Below are 12,166 nucleotides of genomic sequence, written 5' to 3' on the forward strand. Positions count from 1 at the left end.
ATGTCAGATGCAGAGGAAAACCCATTGGAAGAAACAGAAGAAGATGGAGAAATAGAAGTGGAAGAAGAAGATGAAGAAGGAGAATATGCAAATTATAAAGAGCTAGAAAGTGCGCAACAGCAATCAACAAACAGTAACACGCCAGGATGGAGGGAATCTCAGGAGGAGGGGGAGGAGGAGGAAGATGAGGATGGGGAGGAAGACGAGGAGGGGAAGGAAGAAGAGGTGGAAGAGGGAGAGGAGGGGGAGGAGGAGGAAGTGGAGGAGGAGGAAGGAGATGAAGAGAAAGAAGAGGAGGGGGATGAGGAACTAGAGGATGAGGAGGAAGGCGAGGAGGGGGAGGAAGAAGAGGTGGAAGAAGGAGAGGAGGGGAAGGAGGAGGAAGTGGAGAAGGAGGAAAGGGACAAAGAAGAGGAGGGGGAGGAGGGGAAGGAGGAAGAAAAGGAAGATGAGAAAGAATGGGAAGAGGAAAAGAGAGTGGAAGAGAAAGAGGATGGAGAGGAAGAGGGGGAAGAAGTTGGGGAGGAGGAAGAGGAGGCTACAGGAGCACAGGAAGAAACCACAGTGCAGCCCCAAGAAATCACCGAGCGCGTGGTCAGTTTGGAGGGACTTGCCCAGGCTGATTCCCGGTCATTCTTGTCAGTAAGTAGTAATTGTCATTCATTCATTCATTCGTTATCATTAATTGAATGCTTACCATCCACCTACCTGCCAGGCTATGCGAGTAATAGACCATCCATTCTCTTAAGGAGCTCTAGGGTGTGTAGGAAGGCAGACCCATACCCAGATACCAAACGTGACAAAACTAAGTGTAGTGACTGGGAGATGGATTGGAGATATGTATTTATATAAAGGCCAACTTAACCCAGCTTGGAGGATGGTCAGGGAAAGCTTCCTGGAGGAGGTGTGTGCCAGAGCTGCCTTTAAGGACAGGGGTTAGCTGGAGTGAGCTTGTCTAGACAGAGTCAGTGTGGTGATAGTAATGCAGGCTCCCCGCAGACACTCCCTGTAGAACTCAGCTCTGGTCCGAGAAGTGACTCTGTGACTCTCTGGTGGTTTTTGAGGCAACCAGTGCCACTTAGAAGAATGATTTTACTGTTGTGGTTCTGCTACTAGACCAAGAACAAACCCGACACACCCACAAATCATGGATTCATGTTATTTGAGTACAAAATGTCCCAATTAAAAAATGCTCCTTTTTATTCGCTCCTGGGTTTCCGGCACCAAAATAAATAAATAAATAAATAAAAAGCTCTTTTAAAAAACGTTTCATATTTCTGATGTGAGGCTAACACTAAGACTGGCTGATTAGGAACAGAAAGAAAACTAAATGAGGGGACGGAGCTGCATGCACTGTATTTGGAATCATAATCTCCTCTTATTTTTTTAAGAAAACCCATAGTGGTAGCGCGTCAAAGCATTCATTACAATCAGAGCTTTCGGAAGCAACTGAGCTTTCAAGAGACCTGGTCGCACAATTAGAATTTCTCGATTTGGATCTAACCACTTCTGGGGAGCAACAGCTTCGTTTCCCTGAAAGGCAGCCCTCGGGCGAGCCTGGGGAGAAAGCCGAACAGGGGCCCCAGGATGAATCAGAACAAGAAACGAGAGACTTGGAACCAGAAAGGGAAGCCTTGGAGCCCGAAAAGAGAGAAAAGAGGAAAGAAAAGAGGGTATCATACAAACATGAGACAAACGAGGAAGAATTTCAGCCCAAAGCAAGGAGCCCCAGTCAGTCCCTGGTGTCCACCACCACTGGGGACATTTTGTTCCAAAAGGATGACAGTGCCAACGTGTATCCCTTGGTAAGTGTCACATGCGTTTTAATTTCCCCCAGTGCTTTGAGAGTATTGTGAAATAGGGGAATTGTATGCATGTGGGAGAAAAATACCACCAGAAAGATCCTGTTTAAACTAATAGTAGACTTGGGTCTTTTAAAAGTTCAGTTCAGAGCTCTGGCTGGACACATGTGGCAGAATATCACGGACACGAACACTGCATCTGGGCTCAGGAGTGCTGCCCAGTGGGCAGGAAGTGCCACACGTAGTTTGTCTGTTTCATAGGGTGCTTTTTATTTTTTTTTTGTGGGAGACTCAATCCGTCTCTCCCCCTCCCCTCCCCGCTCCTCTCCCCCCACTTCCTCTCCCACATTGTCATGCGCCTCCTCTGTTCCACCAGTTCCTCCTTTCCCTCCTTTCCTCACTTCTTCTGCGTTAACTGGCTTGATCCCTCTACAGGCTCCTAAAACCAGGACAGGTTCCAAAAACCGTCCGTCCCAAGATGGATCAGTGAGTGAAAGGTCTGGAAAAAGCGAAAGCCTCTGGGAAAAGGTACCAGGCGGCCCAAAGGAATCTGCCTTTGCTGCCGCTGACAGTATTCCAGGGAGGCGCCATCTGCGAGGAATAAAAATATCATTTGCCAAGAGAAGGAAGAGGAGGGTTTTTTCCCCCTTCTTCTTCCATCTGCTACTTTTTGAAAATTGTGTCCTAGGATTCTTCATGTTTCCCACCCCGCCATAGATTTGTAGCTTCATGCCTTTGGAAGATTTGTGAGTGACTGAATGTGTATACTTAACGTAGCTCCTCACACAGAGCCAGCCCTTGACAAGTGTTAACGATTAGATGATGGTGGTGGTGGCGGCGGCTGTGATGGTGGAAAGACGCCTCGGGGAAAATGCAGATAACTTGACAGCCTAATTTCTGTAGATTTGGCCTCCTTTGAGCAGTGGAGTTGAAGGTTAAAGCTTGCAGTTGCTCAGTTTGAAAGAAACAATAATTGAGTTTTAGTGCCCACAAAGACATTTGTCTTGTTTAGCCAACTAACAAAACATCGGGTAACATCACTAAGGGGAGCCAGAGCTCTTGTGTCAGGGCCTCGCTGTCTGGACTGGACCAGAGCCCCTGCCCAGCTGTGGGCCCCTGTTAGCCCTGGGCTCATGCACAACCAGACTTTCTCCCTCTGTAAATTTGTTCAGCTCTTCAGGTACACCCTCTTTCTTTTTCCTTTTCTTTTGCCTTTGTGGTCTCTTCTTTTTGTTAAAATGAATAAGTACTCTTTATATGTTTTCAAAAATGATACAGAGGTAAAGATACAAAGGAAAAGATCCCCTTTCACTCCCACCCCAATCCCATTTCCTTGAAGTGACTACAGTTGCAGTTTGGTGTAACTGTATCTTTCCAGACCTTTTCCCGTGGATGCACAAACATGTATCTATACACCCCCCCCCACATATTTAGTTTTTTTTTTACCAGTGAGATATTCTGCATTTCTGCAAAATGTTTTTGCACTTAATACTTCTTGGAGGATTTTTTTTATGTCAGTGCGTGTGGATCCACTTCCTCATTTTAAACTCCTCTGTTTGATGGCCATTTATGCTGTTTGTAATTTCTTGCCGTCACCAAAGATGCTTCAGTCAGGATGCTTCTCCAGCTCTGTGCCTGCAGCATCTTCCTTTTCCTCTGGGGTCCCCTGCCTTATCCTGAAGGCCTGTAATAACTCACCATGTGCAGAGTAAATAGTCATAACCATGGACACCATCGCCAGCCAAGAAACAAGGGATCATGCGTTTAGGAGAAGGAATCATGTGACCATGAAATATAGTGAAGCCTGGTTTTGACAATACAGATCACATGTTTTAGAAAAAGACTGATGTAAGACATGGCTGTCTCCACGATCATTCGCCAAGAATGTTAAAACTGGTGCAAAATGCGATGACTGTTAGTACTGTGTGATTTCGGTTACTGTGAGTGCTCTCTCAGTGAGGGAGTTCTGTTTCTGCTGAGTGAGGTCAGCCTAGTTCTGACCTCGGAAGGGTTGTTTTACCTGGAGACAGAAGTCTCCAGGTTTGGCATGTTTTCTTTTTGTAACTAATTGGTTAAATCCCAAAGTAAGTTCCCAGGACGGCTGTGATGCCTTTTGGGATTGTCAGGTTCCACAAGAACAAATCTCGTTTGAAGAAGTTGGCTTTTAAGAACCAGCTAAATATTAAGTAGTTCCGTTCCTAGAAGTTGCAGCTTGAGACAATTATGATCCCGTAATTCTACCACTCAGCCCACTCAATAAAAGACCTAAATATAAATATAAGTTGCAGAGAATGAGCAGATGGGAACAGGAGAGAATGAGGATTGGAGCTTGTAAGAGAGAGAAATTGGCCACATTGCCCACTATATCTGTCTTGGAAGAAATATATGGAACATCAGTTTAACCTTAAGTATTGTTCAAACTCTGACTCAAAAAGATAGATGCACCCTAATGTTCACAGCAGCACTATTTACAATAGACAAGACATGGAAACAACCTAAATGTCCATCAACGAACGGATGACTGGATAATGAAGTTGTGGCATATATATACACTATATATACAATGAAATACTAGTCAGCCATAAAAAATAATGCCATTTGCTGCAACATAAATGGACCTGGAGATCATCATTCTAAGTGAAGTAAGCCAGAAAGACAAAGAAAAATAGCATATGACATCACTTATATGTGAACTCTAAAAGAAAAAAGACACAAATGAACTTATTTACAAAACAGAATCAGACTCATAGACATAGAGAACAAACTTATGGTTACCGGGGGAGAAAGGGGCTGCAGGGGATAAATTGGGAGTTTGAGATGTGCAGATACTAACTACTAGATATAAACTAGATAAACATCAAGTTTCTTCTGTATAGCACAGGGAACTATATTCAATTTCTTGTAGTAACCTATAATGCAAAAGAATATGAAAACGAATTTATGTATGTATATGTATGACTGAAACATTATGCTGAACACCAGAAATCGACATTTCAACATTGTAAACTGACTATACTTCAGTTTAAAAAATTTTTTTTAAAAGTATTGTTCAAAGATCATAATGGAAACTCTCCAGATTTTGTTCCGATACTCCAGTAAAATTCACTGATGTCCAGTAACTAATCACTTAGCCATCACTTTAAACACTGTACCACATCAGCCTTGGTTAGTGTTTTGAATAGACTTTATTTTTGAGGGTTTATAGAAACACTGAGTGAAAAGTGCAGAGAGTCCCCAGGTATTGCCTCGTGCCTCATCCACCCTGGTCTCCTCTGCTGTTAACCTCTTGCCTTAGTGAGCTGTATTTGTCACAGTCGATGAGCTAGTGCTGATGCGTTGGCATTAAATAAAGTCCCTGGTTCCCCTTAGGGTTCAGTCTCTGTGTGGTTCGTCCTCTGGGCTTTGACAAACGTGTAATGACATGTGGCCACCATTCTTGTATCACACAGAGTAGGTTCACTGCCCTAAAAATCCCCTGTGCCCCGACCTATTCATCTCCCCCGCCCTCCAACCCCCAGCCCCTGATTTTTTTTTTTAATTGTCTCCATAGTTTTGCCTTTTCCAGAATGTCATGCAGTTGAAGCCATACAGTATGTAGCCTCTTCAGACTGGCTTCTTTCACTTAGCAATATGCATTTAAGGTTTCTCTGTATCTTTTCGTGGCTTGTTAGCTCATTTCTTTTTATTGCTGAATAATATTCCATTGTACAAATATGCCACAGTTTATCTGTAATTTTAGTAAAAGACATTGAATACAAAAATATATGTAAGCAAACTGCTATAAAGTTGAAAGCAGTAGTCAGATTTATAGTACCTGAGGTTTTTCATCTCACATATATTTTTTTTATTTTGGATTTATTCCTGGCAATATGGAATTGTTAATCCTACTGAGGGAATTTTATCTGTTTATACTTTATCCTTCTAGAGAAAAGGGTGTATAAGGTCCAAATACCCAGGCTGAGCAATTGCCTTTCTTATAAAGTTACTTAGTGACTTTATTATAAACTTGTCCATTCTATGTACTCTCAGTAAATAAACTGAATTTCACAACATTAAGTGCAGTGAGTGTGTCTGGATCTGAGCTGGGTCTAGCTCCTGGGGGAGTGGAAAAATAGGAATTTGTTTCTGTTTACTGTTGAAGACTTTCTTTTCTTTGCTTTTTTTTTTCTTTTTTCTTTTTTTAAGCAAACGTTTTTAAATTGAAATATACAAAGTGCACGCACAAGCGTAGAACTCATTGCATTCGTACCCAGTAAACACACCTGAGGAAGCACCACACAGCTTTTCTTTTCTTTTTTAACGGAGGTACAATTCACATACCATAATATTCACACTCTTAAAATTTTTCTGAAAATTGTGGTAAAGGGCACATAACATAAGATTTACTGTTTTAACCATTTGTTGTGTGTCAGAGTTCAGGGGCATTAAGTACATTCACATTGTTGTACACATTCTCGTAACTCTTCTCATCCTGTGCAACCTAGACTGTCCCTAAGCAATTCCCTCGCCCCCACCCCAGTCCCAGGCGGCCGCCATTCTCCTGTCTCTGCGAGTCTGACCACTCTGGGTGCCTCATGTAAGTGGAACCATTCGGTACATATTTGGTTTTTTGTGACTGGTGCATTTTACTTACATAATGTCTTCCAGGTTCATCTATGTTGGAGCACTTGTCAGAATCTCCGTCCCTTCGGAGACTGAGTGATAACCCCATCTTGCTTATCCACTCATCTCTGCATGGACACATGGGTTGCTTCCACTTTTTTTGGCTATTGTGAAATATGCTGCTATGAACATGGGTACAAATATCTCTTTGAGACCCTGTTTTCTGTTCTTCTGGATATATATCCTGAAGTATGATTGCTGGATTATACGATCATTGTATTTTCAATTTTTTTTTTGGCAGTGGGGGGTGAGGGAAGGTAATTAGATCTATTTATTTATTTATTCTAGAGGAGGTACTGGATTGAACCCAGGACCTGGTGTATGCTAAGCATGTGCTCTGCCACTTGAGCTATACCCTCCCTCTACTGTATTTTCAATTTTTTGAGGAAACCTCCATACTGTTTTCCACAGCAGTTTCACCTTTGTGCATTCCCTCCAGTAACACAGAAGGGTCCCAGTTTCTCCACATCCTTGTAAAATTAACGCTTTTAAAGTGTACAGTTGGCTTTTAGCCTGTTCATCACCACTATCTAACTCCAGAACATTTCCATCACCCCCCAAGGAAACCTTGTGCCCACTAAGCAGTCACTCCCATACCCCTGGCTTCCCCGCTTGCCACCGCAACCACCGGTCTGTTCTCTGCCTCTGTGGACTTGCCTGTTCTGGACACTGTGTAGATGGGATCAGATGGCAATGTGGTCCTTTCATTTAGCATCACTTAGCATTCTCAGGGCTCATCCACATCGCAGCCTGCTGCTGAGGACTCCTCAGGGTGGTTTCTCTTTACCAGACCCATGATGTGAAATACTTCCCCTCTAGGACTCGTGCCAGGAGCGCCCTGTGTCCCCGCTCTGGGCTGGCACATCCTAGCGTCTTGCTGGTTTTACCTTTGTCTTCCAGACCATGACTTGGTCATTCGGATGGAATAGTTCTCTTCCTGTTTACTACATTCGAGATGAAAACCAGACAGTTCTTCTGTATGCTAGTGCTCACAACGCGGTCATCTACAACGTCCTCAAGAATAATCAGCACCATCTTCAGGTACGCGGGCTTTTCTTTCTTTCAGGAAAGGAGGTCACCTTTAACTTGAATACAGCGCTTTTTAATTTCAGGGGCTGACTTCACTCCATCGCAATCACGTTTTCCTACCTCTCTTCTGAACTATGGCAAATTCTGTCTTTAGAAACACGTTTTACTGTTCGTTGTCTCTCTAATTCTAATCAGAATCAATCTACAAATAGCAGTTGACTTGAATTTGGTAGTAACCAGCATCTGAAACAGCTGTATTTTCTTCAATTCTGTAAGAATGGCATCAGGGTAGACAATGCTGTCTCCACCGAAACACAGAGGTGGCCCTTCAGCAGGGACTCGCACCTGGTTAACACTTAGACTCCTTTCCAGCGCTTGAGGGCTTTGGTCTTCCTAATCATGCTGAGAAGTGGGCATTAATATCCCCATTTCACAGGCAAGGGAACTGAGGCTTGGGGTGATTTAGCTGACTTGCCTGAGGCTGTGCTAGCAGATGGCGAAGCCAGGTCTTCAGCCTAGGTCTCCTGACTTGAAAGTATTAAGTAGCTCAGTTGTCTTCCTCTCTCTGCTCCTTCAGCACCTGTCTTTACACCCGACTCTGCCTCCCTGAATGTCCCACGTGCCCGCCCTCCCCCCACCCCGCACTGCTTCCTCGGCTCCCGACATTTTTCCTGCTGTCTAACTTTCCGCTACTTAACTTGATAAACAGGTCCACGTTACTTTTTTCAACTGACAGATGTTTTAATGAAGACCTTCCTTAGTCAATGCCTAGATCAAAAACTTCACAAAGTATTTTCCAAGAGTTCAGCCAATACTCAGCACCCAGCCGGGGATCCAAGACACACGGGTGCAGTTTAAGGAATCTGCTTTCTCGAAGCCCAGAAATACACACATGCAGAGTCAGTGAGCAGACCGGCTTGGAGCTTAGTCGAATGTGTAGCACAGAGGGAACAGCAGAGGGAGAGGAGACGTGTGTGGACTGGCTCAGAAGCAGGGAGGGGCGGGCTGGGCAGACGGGCTGAGAAGTAGGGAGCACGCCAGGCAGGCATCCGGCCTCCCCGGCGCCAGGTGGTTGGGCATGCCCCGCCTGTTCATTCATTCATTCCACAGGTATTTATCGTAACTGCTGTGTTTCAGATGACGGGTCTGTAGTCAGGAACGAAACAGATCTAGCCCCCCCGCATGGGGTTTACAGTCTAGAGAGACAGATGTTAAACAAGTGAACACATAAATATATAAGTAGAAATGATAACTGCTGGAGAGGAAATGTGAGAGAAAAATCAAGGGTGAGAGGAGACTTCGTCTGGACTGAGGGGGCAGGGAGCCGAAAGCGCTGTTTCTGCTGAGACCTGGGGGCGGAGCCCGGAGAGGAGGCCGGAGCGGCTGGTGCAGTGAGCGACGTGGAGGGAGGGCAACGGGGGCTATTTCCTGGCTAGCATCTTGTTTGTGCTTCCAGAAGATTCCTCTGTTACGCGGGCAAGATTGTAGGAGATGAAGCGTGAAAGCAGGGAGAGCAGGGAGCCTCTGCTCCCGAGCTGCTCGGTGTCCCGAGTGAGCACTGCTTTAGGGAGATGAGGCCAGCACGGAGGCTCAAGGGGCCCCGGGGGCGGGGAGGGAGCCAGACATTTATTCCCAACCTGGGTTCAGAGTCGGGTACACGCCTGGGCCCCTAGGAAGTCACTGTTCTTGTGGGGATCACAGCTTATCCTGCAAGTGTTTTGAGGGAAAGTTTGAAAAACCTCTGGTGGTAGAGGAGCCCCAGGGAAGACTGGAGGGAGTAGATTTTCAGCCCGAGGAACCTGGAGAGGGAGGTCAGGTCTCTCTCTGGGGCCCCGCCTTTCCTGCTGGTGCCAAGGCTGGGCTGTGGCCCCACGTCTCAGGGCATCTTCTCTGCATTGCCTAGGGCCACCCCAACGTGATCTCCTGCCTCTGCATCAGCGAAGACAGGCGGTGGGTCGCCACGGCCGACAAAGGGCCCAACTGCCTGATAATCATATGGGACTCCTTCACCGGGTAAGCTTGGGGCAGCTCTTCGCCCTCTAGTTTTTATACGGTATCTGCCGCCATGACCAGCAAAAGGTAAGGAATGTTGGTCTGGGGATACGGAAGCCCATGATGGGGTGCGGGTGAGAGGGAGCTTGTCTTACTACCTCAAGGCCTGATGGAGTGACACTACTTGGGTTAATCTCCCACGGACGATTCTTGGCTCCTTAAGCCCAGGAACCTGATTTGTCGCTGTCCCAGTAAGACTGGCCAGAGGGAGGCTAACTCACACTATCCCAGCTGGGAGGCCCAGAGATGCTACGTGACTTTCACCATCTGCAGGGGGTGGAAAAATGAAGCTAATCATTCTGACCGTCTTACTTTCCCAGGGCTGCTGTAAGAAATACTCCTAACTGGGTGGCTTAGAATCACAGAAATTTATTCTTTCACAGTTCACGAGAAGTCTGAAATCAGGGTGTCTCTCCTGGCTTTGGGTACTTGCTGGCCATCCTCGGTGGTCCCTGACCCCCAGACACATCACTCCAGCCTCTGCTTCCACCTTCACATGGAATTGTCCCCTGTGTCTGTGTCCGTGTCCTCTATCAGGACACCTGTGATTGGGTTTAGGGTCCACCCTATGCTGGTACGACCTCATCTTAGCTGATTACACCTGCAAACTCTCCGTTTCCAGATAAGGTCACATTCTGAGGTTCTGGGTGGACGTGAATTTCCAGAGGGGGCACTTCACCCCACTCCACTCACCTTCCAGGATTACTGTGAAGCTCCAGGCACAGCGCACGGCCCAGGATAAATGATCACACATGTGTTTCCTTTCTGAATTCGTGGTCCCGGAGGCAGGGAGAAGAGCTAGACTGATGGATGAGGTTGTGTGGCCTTGGTAGGGTGTGGAGGAGGGAGGGCTGGTGTGAGGTTGGGGCTGAGCGAGCCCAGGTGGACAACAAGGGTAGGAAGAAGTTGTGTTTAATGTCCTGGGAGGCAGGAGCTGCTCTCCCCCAGGTGACCGCTGGCCTCTGTAGGGCTGTGTTACCTAGTCCTGGTCCTCCCCACGCTTGACCTCTCAGTGCTGGTCCACGCTCCTTACTTCCCTGGGCTTCTCTGATGCCGTGTCCCTCTGGTTCTCATCCTGCCTGCTGTCTGTTTCCTCCGACTCCTCTCAGCCTCACCTTTCTCTGGCCACTACTTCGCTGTGGCCTGAGGTGAGGGGGATGCTGTGGGCAGTGCTCTCCAGCCGGGAAGGAGCAGATCCAGGATTTGAAACTGCACCGTCCCCATCTCAGTGACCATCTCAGTGTCTCCTCTGCTTGCTGACGAGGAAGCAGCTGGAGGATGTTCCCCTCTCACATCTTCTGGGCATCTCCTGCTAAAATATCCAGAAGTCCTGAGCCTCTACGTCCAAGTAACTACTGAACTGGCCCCACTGCCTCTGCCTGTCCTCTCCTGCTCCGGCTACCACCGCAGCTCCTAAGCGATGTCCCTCCCTGTGGTTTCACTCTTCAACCCAGTAGCCCCTGTGACGCTGAACCACTGTCAATGTATAAGTCACTGGCAATGCTTCACAATGCAGTGCAACCATCACCACTACTTCCAGAACACTTCTACAACCCAAACAGAAAACTGAACTGACAAACCCCTCATTCTCCCTCCCCTCAACCTCTGGCTGCCTCTGATCCACCTTCTGTCTGTATAGATTTGTCTGTTCTGGACATTTCATGTCAATGAAATCAGACAGTGTGTGGCTTTTTGTGTCTGGCTTCTTTCACTCAGCATCATATTTTCAAAATTCTTCCATGTGATAGCATGAATCAGTTCTTCATTCCTTTTTATAGCAGTATAAGTTTCCATTGCTTGGATATACCACATTTTGTTTATCCATTCATCTGATTTTTTTAAAAAAAAATCACTTTAATGCATTTTAATTGAACACCGAAGTCTCCTTTGGCCACCGTCTCCAGTCCTGGTCTTCTAGGTCATCAGTTTGGCATGTTTCCTTCCAGAACGGTTGCTGTTATGCTAAACACACGTGTGTGGTCACCATCCTTATCATCACACGGTTTTTCTTCACAGCATCCTGGGCCCGATCTTTTCCCAAATGCAAAATCTGGTTGTGTTGCTCCTCGGCTTAAAGCCCTGCAGGGGCTGCCAGTTGTCCACTCAGCCCTCGTTACAGGGAATCCGCTCTCTGCATGGGAGCCCTGAGACACTTCCCCACAAAGTGAAATTCTCATCATCTGTGGCCCTGATATGCTTCCAGCTGCAAGTGATAAAGCATCCAACTGACGTGGGGAGGGTCACCTCCCGCGCTGGAAAGTCCTCAGGCGGAAAGGGTGGTCCCTCTGGTGTGTCTCTCTCTCAGGCCTTTGTGAAGCGCCCCCACCCCCCAGCCCCATCAAGCAGTATTCTCCTTTGCTTTTTTCTTACTTATAAATCCGGACACGGGTCGGGAGGTGGGGGGACGTGACTCTTGACAGTGATTTTTTTTTAATTACAAAGTAAAGCATATCTGTGGTTAACCATTCAAATGATTTATTGATGAGAGTTTTATGACATTGCAAATGATGACTTGGGGAACCCAGGAAGGATTATTTGGTTTTAGAATTAATACTCACTTTGTTAAAGTGATAAACATAAAAACCATTGTTTTTCCTTAAGATATTCGTTCACCTTAAATC

At 46.3% G+C, this 12,166-nt stretch overlaps 1 protein-coding gene across 1 annotated transcript in view; it reads left to right on the plus strand.

Moving 5' to 3' along the window:
• Nucleotides 1–12,166, plus strand: part of CFAP251 (cilia and flagella associated protein 251) — a 60,858-nt gene continuing 48,692 nt past the window's right edge. The window contains exons 1-5 of the mRNA XM_072952830.1: nt 1–109; nt 275–642; nt 1,392–1,805; nt 7,365–7,505; nt 9,397–9,506. Of these exons, the coding sequence (XP_072808931.1) occupies nt 1–109; nt 275–642; nt 1,392–1,805; nt 7,365–7,505; nt 9,397–9,506 (1,142 nt within the window). The remainder of the gene's footprint in view (nt 110–274; nt 643–1,391; nt 1,806–7,364; nt 7,506–9,396; nt 9,507–12,166) is intronic.

This window comes from Vicugna pacos, chromosome 32 (assembly GCF_048564905.1).
Source record: "Vicugna pacos chromosome 32, VicPac4, whole genome shotgun sequence".
Classification (NCBI taxonomy): domain Eukaryota; kingdom Metazoa; phylum Chordata; class Mammalia; order Artiodactyla; family Camelidae; genus Vicugna; species Vicugna pacos.